Source organism: Cnephaeus nilssonii, assembly GCF_951640355.1.
Source record: "Cnephaeus nilssonii genome assembly, chromosome: 6".
Classification (NCBI taxonomy): Eukaryota; Metazoa; Chordata; class Mammalia; order Chiroptera; family Vespertilionidae; genus Cnephaeus; species Cnephaeus nilssonii.
Window position 1 is genome coordinate 99,795,790 of NC_137077.1, and position 20,447 is coordinate 99,816,236.

The following is a 20,447-nucleotide window of genomic DNA, read 5'->3' on the forward strand; positions in this document are numbered from 1 at the left end:
TTTCATTTACACAAAAAGTAAACACAATGTGCTCCCACCAAATGTAAAATTTGTTTGTGGCCCCAGAGACTACTATGAGGTTGGTTAAGCTTTGCTCTTTCTGGCTTTCTCCTAAGGAACATGCCTTACACAAAAGTTCTCTCAAAGCCTTCTAGAGAATTATTAACAGGTTCCAAATCTGGTATTACTTACGTGTATTTGAGAAAGAAACACTTCCTAAAATGATGAGAATCTAAACAAAATGTAGCTTTATAGACCACACTCAGCACCTCAAACTACTCATGACAGCATTTCCTAGAGAGGACATGTGGACATCCTCAGTGAGAAACTCCAGCCTTATTTCCACACCAGAACCTACCTCACTCTGTGACTTCAAAGGAGGCTTGGGGCAGATCACTGGCTGTCCCCAGGATAACTGGCTACTGCAGCAGACACAAACCAACAGTGCTGACTCTCACCATGTCTTACAGGTTTCTGCCTAGAAATCAAATTGATTTTGTTCCAGAGAAGACATTTTCTTCATTAAAAAATTTAGGAGAACTGTAAGTAGCATTGTCTACTAGGAAAATATGATTGCTTCTTCCAAGATGATAAATTTAATTGACTAGTGAGACTGCTTTTCCACTAGTAGCAATCAAAATCCTGTAGACTACTGGAGATTCAAAATCCATTAAGAAAACCAACATTATCCTAAAGTCAAAAGCAAATTAAATTTAGACATGAGCTTAATATGGATTTAACCTACTTTAATTTCCCTGCCTGTTTTCTTTGAGTAATTCATGTATATGTGTGCTTGGGAATAAATGAATTTTCATAGCTCCTTAAACCCAGTGATTATTATCTCTAATGACTAAAGTGTAGTTAATTCTCAATAAATGCTTGCTGAATGAATAACTGACTAACTGAAATACTAGTAACAAATTATAAAGAAAGGAACAGAGATGCTTTTATTTTTTGAGAAATTATTACTTCAAGAGCAGATGAAGCAAACACTGACATTGGGAATGAGACTTAGGCTCATTGAAGGAGATTCAGAGAGCTCATGACCTTTTTCTGTTCAAACACATGTTTTGTAGATATAAGCCTTTGAAAAAAGCATCTGTATTGTTATTAATTCATTATCACCCACATAGCTGTGTTTCATGGGAAGTTAAAATTATATTGTATTACAAATAGTGGCAATTAGGGAAGAAAGCTCCTCCCTCTGATGTGAGGTCTAAAAACAGAAATTAATTTCTTAATTAACCTCTTCCCCATTTTTTATACCTTATTTTGACATTCAGAAAAGACTGGGGGAAATAACTCAGTCAGAGTAATTTGAAAGCTGTGCCAGTTGGTTAGAGCATAGTCCCATACACTGAAAGGTGGCGGGTTCAATTCCCAGCCAGGGAGCATACCTGGGTTGTGGGTTCAATCCTCAGTTGGGGATGTATGGGAGGCAACTGATCAATGTTTCTCTTTTCACATCAATGTTTCTCTCTCTCTCTCTCTCTCTCTCTCTCTCTCTCTCTCTCAAAAAACAAAAAAACAAAAAACACAAAACAAAACACAAAAAACAAGTAATTTGAAAAATAATTCATGAATTTCATTAACAATTAAGATACTTCCATTTAATTCATGAGTGTCATAAGCCAAATCCATAAATATTTATTAAGTGCCTAGTGTGTACAAGGCACTGCATTAGAATTAAAAATATCATTTTATGGCAAAAAAATTAAGGGCTGCTCACTCAGAAGAGCTTGCTCATTTCTCAAAGGGGTTTTCCTGATCAGATCTTGGGGGATGGATATGGATTTGGGCTATGGGTTGGAGAGGAGGAGTAGCTCAGAGCAAATAGGTATGGGTTTTATATGCAAACTTCAGAAAACAGTGGTAAGGAGTCCACATTTTGAAAAAAATTCCTAATTTTCCTCTTATCCTATACTTAGAGCCACTCCTGCTACAAATAAAAGAGCCTAATTAAGAGACACCTCATTGCTTCTTTGAGACTGCCAATAATAGTGTTTCAACCACATAATATCAGTAAGATAAAAGAAATTTAGAAGTTAAAAGAATTAACTTGAACAAGGCATATATATTTCTTGAGTTTACACAAATGTTAGGTCATTTTACTGTGCCTTCATGACACCAACCCCTCCTGGAGAGGAATAGCCACTGAAGTCCTGTCTCCCCCGAGACTGCCCTTTGTTTTTCAGTGTGGCACTTTGCAGGACATGTTCTAGGTGTACAAGATCATTGTCACCTTACTCGGTTGTCAGGCTCCCTTATCCTTGCACACCTGTGGCTTTCCTTCTGTGCCAAGACCCAAGCGTGCTCCTCCATCTAAAGCCAGGTCAGAATTCCCAACTGGCAGGACCTCTACACTTGAATGTCATCACAATCACTCAAGAACAATCTGTTAAAACAACTCTTACCCACTGCCAATTCCTTCCCCTAGACTTAACATCTATCTTAGTGCCATCAGCACCCTCCTGGCAGCCAGGCTCAAAGACTGCTCCCTTTTCTTCTAAATCTCTTACACTTCATGTCCTTACAGACCATAAGCCCTGCCAGTGCCCTTCCTTAAACCCTCTTCAGCTGGTCCAGGGTCAAAGTCTCCTGCCAGGTTCCCTCCTCTGACTCTAGCTTCTCAGTCTATCTTTCATGATTCTGACAGACTTATAACATTCCACAACCTATAGCATATTATGCCATTGTCCTACTTAATATCCTCCATCCTTGTTGCATGCTGTTTAGCAAAATCCTTGACACAATTCTCAGATGTTAATGTTCAAAAAAATCACAGCTCTGGCTTTAAATGCATGGCTCCTCCTCCCTCCACCCCTGGAACTTCCAATGTGATAGTTACAGACAGGCACTAGGAATGTGCTCTTTTTATGAGCATCCTCCTTGATTCTGATGCCTGGACCCTACTCTGGCACATACTGACTCAGAAAGTATTCATGGCCTTCCCATTTTGTCTGTATGTGCTTTTTCAGACCCCCATCCTCTCCATCCCGTACTTTCTATCCTCCAACACATTGGACCACTTGCTGAATCCTGATGAGTTGACTTCTGAGCATCTGTTTCTGTGATCCTGCTTAATTTAACCCTCCACTGAAAAGCTGCTCTCCTTTTGTTCCACTTATTAAAATCATCCAGCTTTGTTCAGACACTTCTTAATTTCACAGGTCAAGTTTGAGGACTTCTTCCTTTGTTTCTTATCTGTACTTCTATAATAGCACTTGTTTCATTCATTCCTTGATTCATAATAGAGCTGTTTGTTCTAATTGTAATATTATTTAGAGAAAGAGCTAAGTCTTAGTTATTTGTAGCTCCCACACATTGACCAGCAGTTCCAAAACATCAAAAATAAATAAGATCTTTTGTTTGATTCTTAGGCAATTTCACATGTTTTGCTTTAACATCTTCTCTGGCTCAGAAGGATATTTTGGACTCTTAAAAATTCCTGATTTCTTCTGATTGTGACAAATCTCTTTTCCTCATTCTTCAGAAAAACTTCCCTCTGATTCTTTCTGGATCAGACTGTCCTATTATATTTAATTCTAAATTCTCAATTTCTTATTTAAAAAATAGTACCATATAAAAGAGATGAAAAATGTGTGAATTTACCCATTCAAGATTATCTGGACAAATATAGTATACACAGTAATGCTATCTTAGTTGGAATATAAAATAAATAGAAGGTGTGGGTCTTAACCTCAGAAAGCTTATAGTTGAATAAACATATTATCATATATATGAACCAAATAGGATTACAAAACAGTGAATTGTCAAAGTGTACTCTTCATACTAAAACAGAGTAAATTAATCAAAGTAGATATTGAAGCCAGGTTGGGAATGTGTTGGAAAAGGGCTGAGAGAAAATTCCAGACAGGAACTGGTTGAACAAAATGTCACATGTCTGAAAGTGATGGAAAACACACTAATTTGGCTGACTCACACAGGCTGGTTGTATAACAAGTTATCAGGTTGGTTAAAAAACGGAATCATATTCTCTATTATGTCAAGTGGGATGATGAAACTTGTGAGGAGTAATAATCATGTCATCTATTTCCAATATAATTGCTTTGGATTTTCACTGTCACCAATAGGGACCTGTCTAGCAATATGATAACGGAGCTACCAACCCATATTTTTAAAGACCTGAAGCTTCTACAAAAACTGTGAGTTCTTCTTGCCACCGCCATCAGATTTAAATGGCAACATCTTAAGCTTCCAAAATAATAACATCCTGACGCTTCCTTCCTTCTTCCCTCTAATGGAACAAAAGGAACCTGTCGTCCAACCCTCTCTTGTATCTCCACAAGAACCAGTTTGAAAGTCTTAAACAACTTCAGTCTCTGTAAGTGCAATATGACAGTGTGCTGATTATATATTAGTGGATGTACTTCACTTAGAAACATATCTAATTCATATGGGAAATCTCATCCTACAGTTTTCATAGAGATTTAAATTTGTAATTGTTTAGTTATTAAACCTTGGGTGAAGAACAAATTGTGGAAGACTTGCTGCTGCTTCCCTGTCCCCTTTCCTACAGCAATCAACATTCTATCAGCCTACAGAGAATGCTTTTTACTTTTTAATCAGTGCAGGAAAAAATTGTGCCACAAAGATGAACATTCAGACAATTAATTTTGTTTAGTATTTTAAATTTTCAAACATATTAAGCTGCAAGTAGTGTCAGTCACCTTATGTTTTTACACAGAGCGTATACCGTGTTACCCAATCTCAGCCTAAAGCCTTTCTTCATATAATTCCAAAGACCAATACTTACTATCACTTTTTATTCTTGCTAAATTGCTTTCTATTGAAAATGAATGCAAGATTTAGGTTCTCTCTCAGGTGTTAATGAGCATCCACTGATTTAAAGGACTTGGTTGTTGCTTTCCAGAAGCCAGAATATTTAAAACCAAAAAATATATAAATAATGCGTTAAGAATAGACAGAATGTGCACAAAATGACTCTTCCTCTCACTCACCACATACTGAATTCTGTTGATTTTTTAAAATTTCTTTATTGATTAAGTTATTACGTATGTGTCCTTATCCCCCATTACTGAATTCTGAAAGGCAAAATATCAAGTTATCACACCATGCCTTTCTGAAAAGTCAAGTTGTAACTATTTACTCCAAACTTTTCTTTTTATGTTTCTTTGCTTTCTTTATTGTCTCATTAATTTTATTATAACAATTTATTTACATATTTATTTCACATTTATTGGCCACCAACTTATTTATAGCACTTGTTGTCTTAAGAACCAGGATATAGCGGCTTCTGCTCATTTGGAAACTATAGGTTATTATTCAAATAATCACACAATCCATGCAAAGCTAAAACTGTGATAAGTCCAGGAGAAAACTAGAGAGCAAAAGAAAGAAGAGGGGAAAATCCATTTAAAGGACTCGAGTGTTTCCTGCAGGAGGGGTCCTGAGAGGACTCCGTAGCACTGTTACTCCTCTAAGCCTTGTTTCTGACGACCAAAGGGCAAGGTAGTTCCATTGTGAAGGACTCAACGGGCAATGGAAAACTCAGGGGCATGTTGAGAAATCCTTATTCAGATTAACCAAAAAGAAATGGAATGAGAATCAAACACCTTTCACAATAAACTTTAAAAGTGAAAGGTTTCTCTCATTTTAGATCGTCCTCTCTCCCAACTATTGTTCCTGAGAACAGGCACACTCCCTTAATTCCTGCCACCCCAAAAAGGTCATAATCGCGCAAATCCCCGCTGCCGTTTTTAAGCCAAAGAAATAAATGACAGTGTTGTATTCGAATGTAATTTTGCATAGGTAGTGACAAAGTAAACTGTGTACAGGAGGCATAAGGAGAAATGACAATTTTCTAAGATAGCTTACTGTGAAATGCTCATCCTACTTTGAATTGGTAACATAGGCTTTTGAAAGGTAATATTAAGGAAGGACAAAAAAATGCAATTACTAAAAAGTAATACCCTAAAAACATGAAACCTGTGTGCCTGTTTTCCAGAGACCTGGAAAGGATAGAGATTCCAAATATAAACACACGCATGTTTCAGCCCATGAGGAATCTTTCTCACATGTATGTATGTATGAAAGAACGGAGAAGACCGCATGGTGGAATGTCGCAGATGTTCTAGTGCAAACTGTCTCGTGTGTCACTGCAATGTGTTTTTGGTGCAAGAAAAGTCTTTTTATTGAGAACTTTTTAATTTTGTCACCTTTGGTCCCTGTTCAAATAGAATTCAATATTATGATGTGCCGACATGAATGACACTTCTCTCTGGAAACATGCTGTTTATCCAATTGAGGCCCAATAAGAGATCAGGGTGCCAGAGTGCCACACATTACACAAGATGAAGTCAATGGCTCAATGGTACTCAGGAGACCTGGGAACATTAATTCACCTCTCATGAGTGAGCAGTCGGCTGCTCTAAGATTTGAGCCCTTAGGAAGAAAGGTGCCTATATAAATTCCAGGTGTTGTTACTGTTATAAGTGCACTTCAAAATGGAGGTAATTAATCTTTATAGTAGTTTTTAATAACTCACTTGAATATATTTGACTAAAGTGCACTCTGTACATTGTGTTAATATATGTGTTTATGACATGATTATTTATTTATCAACTGTGTAATCTCTGTGTTCATGATTTCAAAAATTAACCATTGTTATTCACAACAATAGGGAGAATTCGAAGTAAGCTTACAAGTTGGGTGCAGCAAGTGGCTGAAATGGTTGGTGTGAAGGTGCTCTTTTGAGAACACATTTTGTTTGTGTCCGTGCCATAGGTGTAATTACTAAAGGACAACTGTCTGATGCATACTCGCATGGTTTTCACAATTTCTCTTTCTGTGGCACCAGTAGATATTTAAGGAGGCTCTCATTTCCTTGTTGCAGGCAGAATGTGAGGTCTTAGAATAGAGAAATTCAATCATTTTAGAACTTGATAGAGAACCTTAGGTTGAGGTCAAGAGGACTCAACAACAAACAGAAAATGTGTTAACTTAGGTCCTACTAAGTGGCCTAGTTCTTTCATCTTCCTTGTCCACACTTATTGAAACACCTTCACCCCATAACCCCAACCCTTCCACTTGTCATTCAGTGCCAAAATCACAGTGGGAAAAGAGGCTGAACTACTGAGATATCCTAGCTGGCTCTATCTGAAGACAATGGACATAATTCCTGAAAGAACCAAAGGTTCAATGCATGCCAGGGATTCTAGGGAAGAAGGGGAAAACAAGAGTTATATATCAGTTATACATCTACTAGAGGCCCGGTGCATGAGATTCGTACACAGGGTGGTGGGTGGGGAGGTGGTGTGTGTGTGTGTGTGTGTGTGTGTGTGTGTGTCCCTCAGCCCAGCCTACACCTTCTCCAATCTGGAACATCCTTCTCACAATCCAGGACTGCTGGCTCCCAACCGCCTGCCTGCCTGCCTGATCACCCCCTAACCACTCCCCTGCCAGCCTGATCAATGCCTAACTGCTCCCTGCTGGCCCGATCACCCCCAACTGCCCTCCCCTGTTGGCCTGGTCACCCCTAACTGCCCTCCCCTGCTGGCCTGATCACCCTTAACTGCCCTCCCCTGCAGGCCTGGTCACCCTAACTGTCCTCTCCTGCAGGCCTGGTTCCCCCCAACTGCCCTCCCCTGCTGGCCTGATCACCCACAACTGCCCTCCTCTACCGGCCATCTTGTGTCCACATGGGGGCGGCCATCTTGTGTGTTGGAGTGATGGTCAATTTGCATATTACCTCTTTATTATATAGGATAATTGGGTAGATGATATGGGGAGGCTAGACTGTAAGCTGCTCAGGGATAGGTATTGCCTCCAATTTTTCTACATAACATCCCAGCACTAAATTATGCATCATTCATTAGCTCATCTAAGAAGTGTTTGCTGAGTACTTCCCATGTGCCAGGCGCTGTTCTAGATCTGAGCGTTCAGGATGACCAGGAGAAACAAGTGTCTGCCCCTGCCCTGTGGATCTTTTAGAACCAGAACGTAAACATGTAAACAAACAAATCTGTAATAATAAAAGCATAATATGCTAATTAGAATGGACAGCCGAACGACTTTCTGGATGTCCTTCCAGACGTCCTTCCGTACTACCTTCCAGATGAAGCCGGGGCTGTGAGGGCTGAACCTCTTGCATGAATTTCGTGCATTGGGCCTCTAGTAGTTAATAAATGCTATGAAGACAAGTACAACAAGATGAAGGCATAGAGAGAGGATGGTGATAGTCCACAGAGAAGTCAAAGAATGTGATAGTCTAGTGGACCTTGATGGAGGGAGGGAGCAGCCCTGAACATCTGAGGGAAGAGGGAAAAATCTTCCAGGCAGAGAGAAAAGCAAAAGCATCATACTGAGAAGGGGGTGAGCTGGCTTGTTTGAGGATTAGAAGAAGGCCAGTGTGTCTGGGTGGAGTGAGACAGGAAGCCAAGGAGGTAAGAAGGACCTGGGTAACCAGGGGTTCCATCATGGGAGGCCTTGAAGCTGTGGCAAAGTCAGGCTTTGTTTAACTTGCTGGTCTACCAACTGGATGGGGAAGGAAATGAAAAGATTTAGAAGAAAAGAGATGAACTAAAAGAGGTGGTAAAAAACACAAAAATAGAATGAGCTTTATGGGCAAAAATCCTGAACACACAGGTTTCGGAAATGGCAATAAGCCAGACAACCTCCCCAATTCAAATGCTTGACCCACACACATGGATCATAAATAGACTGATCACAAACAAACCTATGTTTTCCTCTAGAAATTAACTCTTTCTAATCCATAGAAAGAAATCTGTGTTTCAGGCAGCTGCTTTTCCTCCTAGCTCCAGTGAGAATGAGTTTTCTCAGAGACCCTCCCTTCCTGCCAAGGATAAGGAGGCTAGTTTACATGAGTATACTTAAAACTAAGTACAAGACAGGAATGTTTTTATGACCTACTGTAGGTCCTTTGCATCCCAAACCCAAGCCCCTGAATTTTTGCTCAAAATCAACTTGACAACCTACTTTTTATAATAACACCCTAGATAATAATCCAATGTGATGGAGACTTCACATTCTCATGTCCTCCCCTGACTCACCTCAGACAAGCCACAGAATTTCTATTTTTGTAGGTTCATTTTTAAAAGAAGCACCCTGCCTAGAGTAACATATATTCCATGAAGAACTCTTAAATTACATGATCTCTATTAAACAAAAACAAACAGACCTAGGGAAGTTGCATACCTGATGGGACTGCAACTGTGGTTTCTGTGTCATTGCTGTAAAGTGACTCTGTTTTTTCCTTTGACTTTAGTTATTTCAAAAACTTTCGATACTGCTCCTATGCTCCCCATGTCCGAATATGTATGCCCTTGACTGACGGCATTTCTTCATTTGAGGACCTCTTGGCTAACAATATCCTCAGAATATGTGTCTGGGTTATAGCTTTCATAACCTGCTTTGGAAATCTTTTTGTCATTGGCATGAGATCTTTCATTAAAGCTGAAAACACGACTCACGCTATGTCCATCAAAATTCTTTGTTGTAAGTATGTTTCCTCTCACATAGATCTAGGATATCTTCTATGTGCTGTAAATTAGGTATATACTGGCCTTCAACTAAAGGCATTTAATTTAAATTATACCTGTCGGGCAATTTTTTAAAAGTATGATGGTGCTATTATCTTTGGCTGCTCTGTTCTTATATGAGTTTTCAGGAAACTAGTACCCATTCCTGGGAGTTATGTCTTAGAAATAGGGTCATAGAGAGCTGAAGAATCAAGGGATGAATTCTGGAGGACAGGTTGTGAGTTAGAAAACTAAATTTTGTTTAACCCTCAATTTACAATAACACCCATTCTACTCAAGCCCAGAAAATTATTCTTTTTATTAACTATGTAAGTAATATTTGTTTACTGTTTAAAAACTAGCCTCCCCAATTCCCCCGCCACCTTTTTAAAAAATTATAAAACTAAGACATAGCATGGTACTTAGAAATAATATACCTTTTGAAGTCCAGATTTGTAGGTATTGTTGTAGGTGTTTATATTCGTTCATTTAATAGAGGATGAAAGAAGTAGACCTAATTAGAAAACTAAAACAAAAATGCTGAGAACTACCAATGTACCCTTTATCCATTCCTTAACAGGTGCAGACTGCCTGATGGGTGTTTATTTGTTCTTCGTGGGCTTTTCTGACCTAAAATACCGTGGGCAGTACCAGAAGTATGCATTGCTGTGGATGGAGAGTTTACAGTGCCGCCTCATGGGTGTCCTGGCCATGCTGTCCACTGAAGTCTCTGTCCTGTTGCTGACATATTTGACTTTGGAGAAGTTCCTGGCCATTGTCTTTCCCTTCAGTAACATTCATCCTGGAAAACGGCACACTGCACTCATCCTCATTGGCATCTGGATTGTGGGATTTTTAATAGCTGTGATTCCATTTTGGAATGATGATTATTTTGGAAACTTTTATGGAAAAAATGGAGTATGTTTCCCACTTTATGATGATCAAACTGAAGATAGTGGAAGCAAAGGGTATTCTCTTGGAATTTTCCTAGGTAAATTATATTTTTCATTTTTTAACAAATACAATCTTGGTAGAAATACCACAAAGTTTAGAAAGTTCAGCATATTTACTTATTTCAGAAAGTAAATGATTATAGACAAGACTCTGTCCCTTTTTTAAAATAAAGTTCTTACTGTATATTTACAGAAATTTAATTAAAATTTTTATTATAGAGATTTAGCATGAAAATCCATACTGTCAGGATCTCTAGATGGCTTTTTTATTTTCTGCCAGACCTTTGAGCTGGAAAAATTTTAGGTCACTTAGTTGTCCTCTCACCCAACCAAGTTACTTGTACTCATTTTGTTTTACAGTTTACATATGAGTTAAATAATAATAACTCACAGGAGATTATCTGAGTGGCAATTCCAGAAAGGTTTGTTGCCTTTGGGAAACGCTGCTCAAAAGTTAACAACATGATACTTCATAAAACTCTTCTTTTTTCAGTTTTTTCAGTCTCTCTCCCCCTTTTTTTAAAGAAAAGAAGACCATATATTCTCTGTTACAAATGAAAGATAAAAAGGTTAAAGGATAAAAAGGTTTTTAACCTTATAGGACCAATAAGGTTAAAAACCTTTTTATCATTTAATATATATCTCAATTGCTTAAAATTAAAGTCATTCCCAAGTCCTTTCTTTAGGGGAGTATTATAATTTCCATTTCCTCTTCTCATCTTTTCCTCCCATACAGTTGGTCAATAAGCTCTATTGTCCTCTCATTTTCACAAATTTTTTTATCAAAATATGCCTCTGCTTTCTTTTCTTCCAGTCTCTCAATCCACTGCTACCACCTTCCTTTAAAAACCTTGTCACCTGAATCCTGAATGACATTAGCCCTTCCTAGTCTTTTGTACTCTGGGCCCTTTTTTCCTATTCATGTGGCAAATACCACTGTTCACCCTCCCTGAGGACTGAAAGAACTGTAAGTGCCTCTGCTCAGATATTTTCAATGAAATCTTGCTACTACCAAGGTCAAGTTTAAATTAGCACTTAAAGCCCACCACAGAGTGGCCTTAGCCACTATTTCCAGGTCTTCTCCACCTATTCCTTGTCTTCTTCCTCTGAAAAGTAAAACACCTTATTTGCACCATTTTAATAATACTCCTCACATACTACCTTGTTTTATAGCTATTTTTCATGGCTATGTTCCTCCTAGGATATTGTAAGATGTTTCTAGCATAGGTGCACTTCATAGAGAGTCACACACACACACACACACACACACACACACACACACACACTCACAGTATGTTATGTTACTTTGCGTTACATTATGTTACATTCATTGATCCAACATGAATTTATGAAGCAATTTTGGGTACTGGAGATACAACAGATTGGTCCTCACAGACCTGCAGCCAGAAAGGAGAATGAAGACAAGTAAACACATCCTACGTCACAGGCTGACAAATGCTTGAAGGAGGAATACAGCATGTTCTAGGAGCCCCAGATCTGGGTACCAGGGAAGGATTCCCAGTGGAAATGAATCCAAACTGGGGCCCACAGAAGGAGGAGGTATTAGCTAAGTGAAAGCAGAGATTGTGTTCAGGAAAAGACAGAGGCCTCAGAGACCTAAAGCCAGCGAATAGGCCCAGATGAAGGCTGAAAGACGTTCAGATTTTATAGTTAAGGTGTGGGTCAGCTAAAAGGATTTTAGTACTTGTGATATATTCTGTATTGATAAAAAGATAGTCTCTCTCTCTCTCTCTCTCTCTCTTTCTCTCTCTCTCTCTCTCTCTCTCTCTCTCTCTCTCTCTCTCTCCCCTAAGCACTTTTCTGCCGAAAGAATATAAGAACATACAATTTTTAAAATTAATCTTACATTTTAGAATAACTTACATTTAGAGGAAAAGAGTTGCAAAGATAGCACAGTGTCCCTATATCATCACCCAGTTTCTCCTGCTGTTAATATCTCACATTCTTTTGGTGCCTTCAGAACAAATAGTTTGATCCTTTCTGTAAGTCTATTTTCAGAATTTATACTGGAGGATCATCGTTTTGTTTTTTAATTTATCTTTATTGTTGAAAGTATTACAGATGACTCCTCCCTCCCATTGGAAGGATCTTCTTTAACAGTTTTTTTTTTCAACTTTCTGGCAAGAGGCTTAAGATAAATCAATCTTTAAAAATTATCTTGTATGGCTTCATAATGAGATTCCATTAAAAATGAAAAGTTTTGAATAAAACTAACAGAACATTTTGAATGTATAGTAGTTTCCCCTAGATTCACCAGTCTTAGTTACAATCTAAGTCAGATGAACATTTTTAACAACTTTGATATTATGTGCAAAATTTATGTTTACCGTAAGGTATAAGATGATTGCTCCTAGGATTTTTTTAATTAAATTTTTTTCCTTTTTAAAAAATATATGTTTTTATTTATTTCAGAGAGGAAGGGAGAGGAAGAGAGAGATAGAAATATCAATAATGAGAGAGAATCATTGATTGGCTGCCTCCTGAATACCCCACACTGGGGATCGAGCCCACAACCCAGACATGTGCCCTGACCAGGAATCGAACCGTGACCTCCTATAGCAAGAACATAACAAAGTGACTACAAAGTCAGGCTTACATGATAATCTTCTGAACATATTTAACTCTAAAAGAGTAATTCACAAAATTGAATTTTTAATTTTTTCTTATTCCTTTTTTTCCTAAAACAAATCTACAAGGTTTTGAATTTTAGTTTAATGATTATAAACAATCTGAAGAAAAATAAACAAAAATGACATTTTTGTTCCATGTATTATTTTTAGTTAATGCCCCCCAAAAATATGAGGAATAATGTTTCTGAGGCTATTATCTTCTTGATATTTCAAGTTTATCTTTTTCATATTTATAAGGTAAAAGAATGGAGTCATACTTATTTTTTGAGATGTACGTATGATTACAGTAATCCCTTACGTCTTTGAATTTGCAGAGAACTAGAAACAAAAATAGTTCTTTTCTGCTTTACAAAACTAAAATTGACCTCATGATACCCAAATCTGAATTTCAGAAGTCTACAATTCTTCATAAATGGTTTATGTATTTGAAATATATTTCTGATCTGGCAAACCTGATTCTTTTTGTTTATTCCAGCTTATAACCTTGAACTCAGGGTTTCAGCCTAGTACCACTGAGATGATACGAAAGAGTGCTTATTGTAGATCCAGGGAAAGAGGCACTGTGTCGGACAGCTCAGTAACACAGCATTTCATTGCTGACCTGCACTCCTGAGATATTAAGAGCTGTGCTTTTCCCAACAGGTGTGAACTTGCTGGCTTTTCTCATCATTGTCTTTTCCTATGGTATTATGTTCTGTTCCATTCATAAAACGGCCTTGCAGACTTCAGAAGTGAGGAGTCACATTGGAAGAGAGGTGGCTGTTGCAAACCGTTTCTTTTTTATAGTGTTCTCTGACGCCATCTGCTGGATTCCTGTGTTTGTAATTAAAATTCTTTCCCTCTTCCGAGTGGAAATACCAGGTCAGTCCCTTTTCTTATTCCCAAGTACACTTTGCCTTCTTATGCCCTTTGTTTGATGAGGCCAGAATACAGTGCTTTACAATCCTCCAGAAATTCTCCATAAATACCTACAACTTTAATACAGTCATTATTTCCCTCAGTGCTTTATACTCAGTATTATACAAGAGAAAGTGGGCAGTGTTAGAAAAAAAGAAAGAAAGAAAGAAAGAAAGAAAGAAAGAAAGAAAGAAAGAAAGAAAGAAAGAAAGAAAGAAAGAAAGAGAGAGAAAGAAAGAGGGAGGGAGGGAGGGAGGGAGGGAGGGAGGAAGGAAGGAAGGAAGGAAGGAAGGAAGGAAGGAAGGAAGGAAGGAAGGAAGGAAGGAAAGAAGAAAGAAAGAAAGAAAGAAAGAAAGAAAGAAAGAAAGAAAGAAAGAAAGAAAGAAAGAAAGAAAGAAAGAAAGAAAGAAAGAGAAACTGGGCAGTGGTGCAATCTAAACAAGTATAATAAAAAAACAGGAGAGAGAAAAACAGTCTTAGTGTCTTGCTTCTCCCTGAATGGAATAAAAGTTCTTAACCAAGAGTACATGTGAAAAATCAAAATATCTATGCCCAGGTTCTTCCCTGGGCTTCTGAATTCAGTCCACAGGGGCTAAGGCCCTTACATGTGTGTTTTGGAAAAGGGCCTCTGTGATTCTGAGGCACACATCCAATTAAGAGCCACGAGTCTATGCCGTGGTCCTGGCCAAACAGTCATCACACTGGGCTCCCTGGAGCATTAGGTGTTCCATGGAAGGTGCCTCATCCAGGAGGCCAGGTTTCCTGCTCACTCTCCTACTCAACTAGAGAAAATAACCTCCTCATTAGTTAGGATTATATTTGAAGCCTGTTCTGGGACCTAGAAATCATACCCAACTAGGGGCCACCCAGGGCTTTAGCCCGACTTTCTGAAACAGCTTTGGGATTATATTCAACTCATTGTTTCAGCCTTTTGCAAATCTACATGGGGAGTTTATCCAGGGCAGGGATTATATCTTAATCATCTTGGCACACCAGTGCCAAACATGTGGTTGACATATCAGAAGCCCTTGTAAAAGAGTGATGACTATCCAAGTAACAACTTATGTCCCTCTGGCTGGTGCACAAAGTCCTGAGAGACCTTGTCCAATGCAAAAAAAAAAAGACACATGGCATCCACAGAATCCCCTCAACCAATAGTTTAGTCTCCCAGCAGGACTCTAGCCACAGAACATGTAGAAGTGAAGATCAGGACTGATTACTTGGGAACCTTTGCTGGATGGCAAGAGCAAAAGCCATAAGAATATGTGAGTTTACTCGGGAGTCAGTTGTACGCAGAAAGCAGAGTTATCTATTTACTGGTGACAGTTGTGGACTTTGATGAACAGTCTCAGTATACCACAACTTCCCAAATATTTCAATTGTTATGTCCTAACATTTCAAATTCAATAGGACTGAAATGTCCTTTGGCCTCCATTGCTCATGGAATAAAGTCCCAATGCTGGGATTAGCATGAAGACTTTTCTTTCTCCTGCCCCATCTTCCTATATTCTGTGACCCAGGCCCATTAAAATTATTGGACATTTTTTCTGAACTTTTATGTGTTGCTTTTGTTGAAGCTGTTCCTTCCACCTGGATTATACTTTCAATCTGTAAGACTATAGCCTATGAAACACCCTTCTTATCCTCCAAGGTTTAAGCCAAGCACTCTCTCTTCCATTGTACCATTCCAGACCTCTCCCAACCCACTGGCATCCAACTCCACTGCTGAACTATTCATTCAATTTTGTTTGCAATTAATTTATTAGCCTCAGATTAAGTGTCTCATATCAGCATTATTTTTAATATATCCATGAGTAGGGACCATGTCTTATTTATCTTAACACAATATTTCCACTATATTAAAATATAATAATATTTTTAACTAATGCTCGTTCAACTAAAAATGCTCAGCTACTTCCCAGTTTCTCCTCACAAAGAACTTTTTGTGGCATCTTTCCCTAGTATAGTCTACTAGCATTTGTAAGGCTTCACACAAAAGGAATTCGTTAAGTTTGGATATGTACTGGTTTTTGTTCTTCAAATTGTCAGATCCCTTCTGAATAGGATAGCTGGAATATGAGGGCAATAAAGCCTCCAGGACTGAAGTTAAGACCAAAATCCCATCTGATCTTTGACCAGAAGTTTCCTGAACACTGATTAAGAATTATTCTCACTTTCTTATTTTTCTATAAAGAAAGAGAATAAAAGAAAGAAAAATATGTTATATATGAACTGATAGTTTAAGAAGTATTTTTACATGGTAGATCCTCCAATTTATGGCTCCTACCCCCTTCCAATAAAGAGATTTTCAGTGTAGTGAGAGAAAACTTAAGTGAATGAGGTAGCCTGCTCAAAAATAGCAAGGTATACAAAATTTTATGAACACACTACGACAAACTTCTGTTTTTCACACTTTGTTTCCTTATCCAGGCACAATCACTTCCTGGGTAGTCATTTTTTTCCTGCCAGTGAACAGCGCCTTGAACCCAATCCTTTACACACTTACAACCAGCTTCTTCAAGGACAAGTTGAAACAGCTGCTACACAGGCATCGGAGAAAATCGATTTTCCAAACTAAAAATAAAAGTTTGTCTACATCCATTGTATGGACAGATGACTCCTCTTCCCTTAAACTTGGGGTTTTGAACAAAATAACTTTTGGGGACAGTATAACAAAACCAATGTCCTAGTAATGGTTGGGGATCACTGGACTTCAATGGACTACCTATTAAAAAGTGCTGCATTTGGAAGATGACTCTGCAATGCTGTTCATCTTTACCAACAGCAAACCTTCCTGCATGGAGAATACAGCAGAATGAGTTCTGGTGCTGTGGTCCAATGGCAGCCATACTATTTACCAGCTGTGGTAAGAATTGTACCTAAGGTTTCCACTCACCCTTACATTCCTGAAGTGAGACATGAATCTATATACAGAAGATTGATATGCAATTGGTCTCCACCTAGTTAATACTACCAAGCTACCAGTTAATGCCCACATGTTGACACTGCATGGTCTGCTTTTAAATTGAGTTGCACTATCCATAAAATAAAGACATTGACACATCTAATTCCAGTGTGGCCAGAGTAACATACCGTAAGTCTAACATCTCTTTCATTGCTTCTTCAGTGAAATCATCAGCATCCCACTGAATGGATAGGAAAGGATTTCTGAGATGGTCACTCACCTCAAGTCCTGCCCTATGCAGGTCAGTGGAGTAACACCTTTGAAAAAAAACACCTTCATATAAAGTTACCATGTGGAACTTTGACCAGAGAGGCACACCAACAAAGCCTAGCACCTCTCACCATCTTGGCTTTTATTTCATGTCAGAAAGTGCTGAGATCTCAAACAAGGCATTTTTCTTAATGCTGCCCAAGCCACAAAGGAAAGTTAACCAACCACCCAAAACTACATTTTAATATTGTTTAAGTATACTTTCTTTACAGAAGTATCTCTATTGATAGCAAGTTCTGACTTCATAGAACACAGATATAGCAGTATTAAAGGAGATTTGAGAATAATGTTTTGATAGGACCATTTGCTCATTCAGGTAAATTCCCATAATTTTTAATAAAAAGGCCAATAATTTTGGATTTGTCTTTTGAAAATGAAAAGTACTTATGAAGGCCTGAATATGTTTTTATACTGAAAGTTTGTATGTGAAAAAAAATCAGGTAAATAAAATTATATTTCTCATTTGTCCATGTATTATTTTAAATTTAACAAAGACCACAGTGATGGTTTATTGACTATTACCCATGTTTCTCTTGATAGAGAATAGAGTTAGGAGCACTTCAGAAATAAGACACAGAACATTTTTCTTTCTCTTCCTCCTTTTTACAAAGCATGTGGCAATAACTTAATTTCTTCACTGTTCAATTCATTCTGAGTTCCTTTCATGAGATGAAATGTAAATAGCTGAATGAGAACAGCAGTATTTTAGGTTAAACTAGAGGCCCAGGGCATGAATTCATGCACCAGTGGGGTTCCTCAGCCTGGCCTGTAGGATTGGGCCAAAACCGCTCTCCAACACCCCCAAGGGGTCCCAGATTGTGAGAGGGTGCAGGCCAGGCCGAGGGACCCCACCGGTGCATGATCAGGGCCAGGGAGGGACCGCGTGAGGGCTCCAGGGGTGTCCGGCCCGTCTAGCTCAGTACAGATCAGCCGGACCCCAACAGCAAGCTAACCTACCAATTGGAACATCTGCCCCCTGGTGGTCAGTGCATGTCATAGCAACTGATTGAACGGTCAACTGTCTGCCCCCTGGTGGTCAGTGCACATCATAGCGAGCGGTTGAGCAGCCTTATCATATCATTAGCATATTATGCTTTGATTGGTTGAATGGATGACTGGACACTTAGCATATTAGGCTTTTATTATATAGGACTAGTGGCCTGGTGCACAAAATTCGTGCATGGAGGGAGGTCTCTCAGCCTGGCCTGCACCTTCTCCAATCTGGGATCCCTCTCACAATCCAGAACCACTGGCTCCTAAGCACTCACCTGCTTGCCTGATGCCCCTAACTGCTCTCCTGCCTTCCTGATGCCCCTAACTGCTCTCCTGCTGGCCTGATGGCCCTAACTGCTCTCCCCTCCTGGCCTGATCCCCCTAACTGCCTAAGTGCTCTCCTCTCCTGGCCTGATCCCCTTAACTGCCTATCGCTATCCTCTCTTAGCCTAAACCCCCTAACTGCCTATGTGTTCTCCCTTCCTCTCCGTGCCTTCAGACCCCAGTGCAGGAGTGCTGAGAGCTCTCCACCTAGGCCCCGCCCCTGCCCTGACTAACTCCTCTGGGCCGGGTGGTGCTGTGGGCCTGCGCACGGCTCCATCAGGGGGGCTGCCCCCTGTGGCAGCCTCATGTCCCAGTGGCACAAGTCCCTGCCCCCATCTCTGCCCACAAGCTCCTGTACGCGTGCAGCCTGGTCGTGACTGTGACACCATTAGAACCAATTAGCATATTACCTCTTTATTATATAGACTAGAGGCCCAGTGCACAAAATTTGTGCATGGGAGGGGGGGTCCCTCAGCCCGGCCTGCACCCTCTCCAATCCAGGACCACTGGCTCCTAACTGCTCACCTGCCTGCTGGCCTGATTGCCCCTAACTGCCCTCCCCTGCTGGCCTGGTCGCCCCTAACCACTGCTGCCTCAGCCCTCACCACCATGGCTTTGTGTGGAAGGACATCTGGATGGATGTCCAGAAGTTGTCCAGTCTAATTAGCATATTACCCTTTTATTAGTATAGATTATACAACATAAGCTTTAAAGTAGAATTGCATTCATAGAAATGAAGAGACATTTCATTAAAAAATGTATATTGGTTTGATATGACTCAAATCCACTTGTTCATGACAAAAATCAAGTCTTTAAGAATAGGATTGCTTGCCCTAGCTGGTTTGGCTCAGTGGCTAGAGCTTCAGTCTGAGGACTGAAGGGTCCCAGGTTTGATTCTGGTCAAGGGAGCATGCCTGGGTTGCGGGCTCAATCCCCAGTAGGGCACATATAGGAGGCAGCCGATCAATGATTCTCTATCATTGATGTTTCTATCTCTCCCCCTCTCCCTACCTCTCTGAAATTAATAAAAATATATTTTAAAAAAATAAAAGAATAAGATTGCTTTGCTAACAAAGCCAAGTAAGGTGTGTCATTCGTTGTCCCTGATGAAGTCTGAGCAGCTCAGTTGCTAAGCAACTTTGCTGGGTTCTTATCAAATAAAATCCATGGAGAAGCAACTAAGCCCACCATGCATTTAGGCTATAAAGACCAAAAGTTTGGGAGGACAGAGTATTTCTGGGGTAGGAGACAGTGAGGGTCAGTGGCTGGGAGGCAGGGAAGACGCAGGAATGCCCAGTGCCTGGAAGTTCCAGAAGGTCTGGGAAATGCAAATCTGCTGGGGGCGGGGTCAGGCCCTGTGCTCTGAGAGGTCAGGTCCGGAGGGAGGGCAGGGGTGCGGTTCCAGGGAATCACCTTCCGGCGAGGCTCCTCCTCTTCCCCTTAACCCCCTAACCTGTCCATTTGGATGAAGGGGATGGGAAGCAGGTATGCAATGCCTGGGCGGACGCCCCTCAGTCCCAGATCTCTCTGGGGCGGGGGAGGGGTGTTTGTATTGGTTTATTTGATTCTTCTTACACGTTGAAGGGGGTGGCAGGGGAGTGTCTGACAGACATGGTTTCCTTCTGCTTGCTCGCCAGAGCTGCCCTGCGTGATGCCTTTCCCTTCCTTCCCCACTGCCCTGAGCTAAAGCGCATGAGATCGCCAGGGACGAAACTGGGGCCCCGTTGTATTGTGTGGAGATTGCACTCCACAGGAACCTGCCAGAGCCGGGCCGCACGCTTCTCAGCTCTGGCTCTGCTCAGTCAACTACTGAATTTACTTGAAGGATATAAAATAATTTGTAAACGATACTAAAGTGTGTAAAATTAGGTCA

The 20,447-nt window shown here is 39.9% G+C and overlaps 1 protein-coding gene across 1 annotated transcript in view; it reads left to right on the forward strand.

Moving 5' to 3' along the window:
* Window positions 1-16,712, forward strand: part of RXFP2 (relaxin family peptide receptor 2) — a gene marked incomplete at both ends in the record, with an annotated part of 66,970 nt that extends 50,258 nt beyond the window's left edge. Inside the window, 8 exons of the mRNA XM_079775703.1 lie at window positions 471-542; window positions 4,095-4,166; window positions 4,274-4,345; window positions 5,990-6,061; window positions 9,269-9,498; window positions 10,102-10,512; window positions 13,768-13,986; window positions 16,453-16,712. Coding sequence (XP_079631829.1) covers window positions 471-542; window positions 4,095-4,166; window positions 4,274-4,345; window positions 5,990-6,061; window positions 9,269-9,498; window positions 10,102-10,512; window positions 13,768-13,986; window positions 16,453-16,712 — 1,408 coding nt within the window. The remainder of the gene's footprint in view (window positions 1-470; window positions 543-4,094; window positions 4,167-4,273; window positions 4,346-5,989; window positions 6,062-9,268; window positions 9,499-10,101; window positions 10,513-13,767; window positions 13,987-16,452) is intronic.
* Window positions 16,713-20,447: the final 3,735 nt, after the last annotated feature.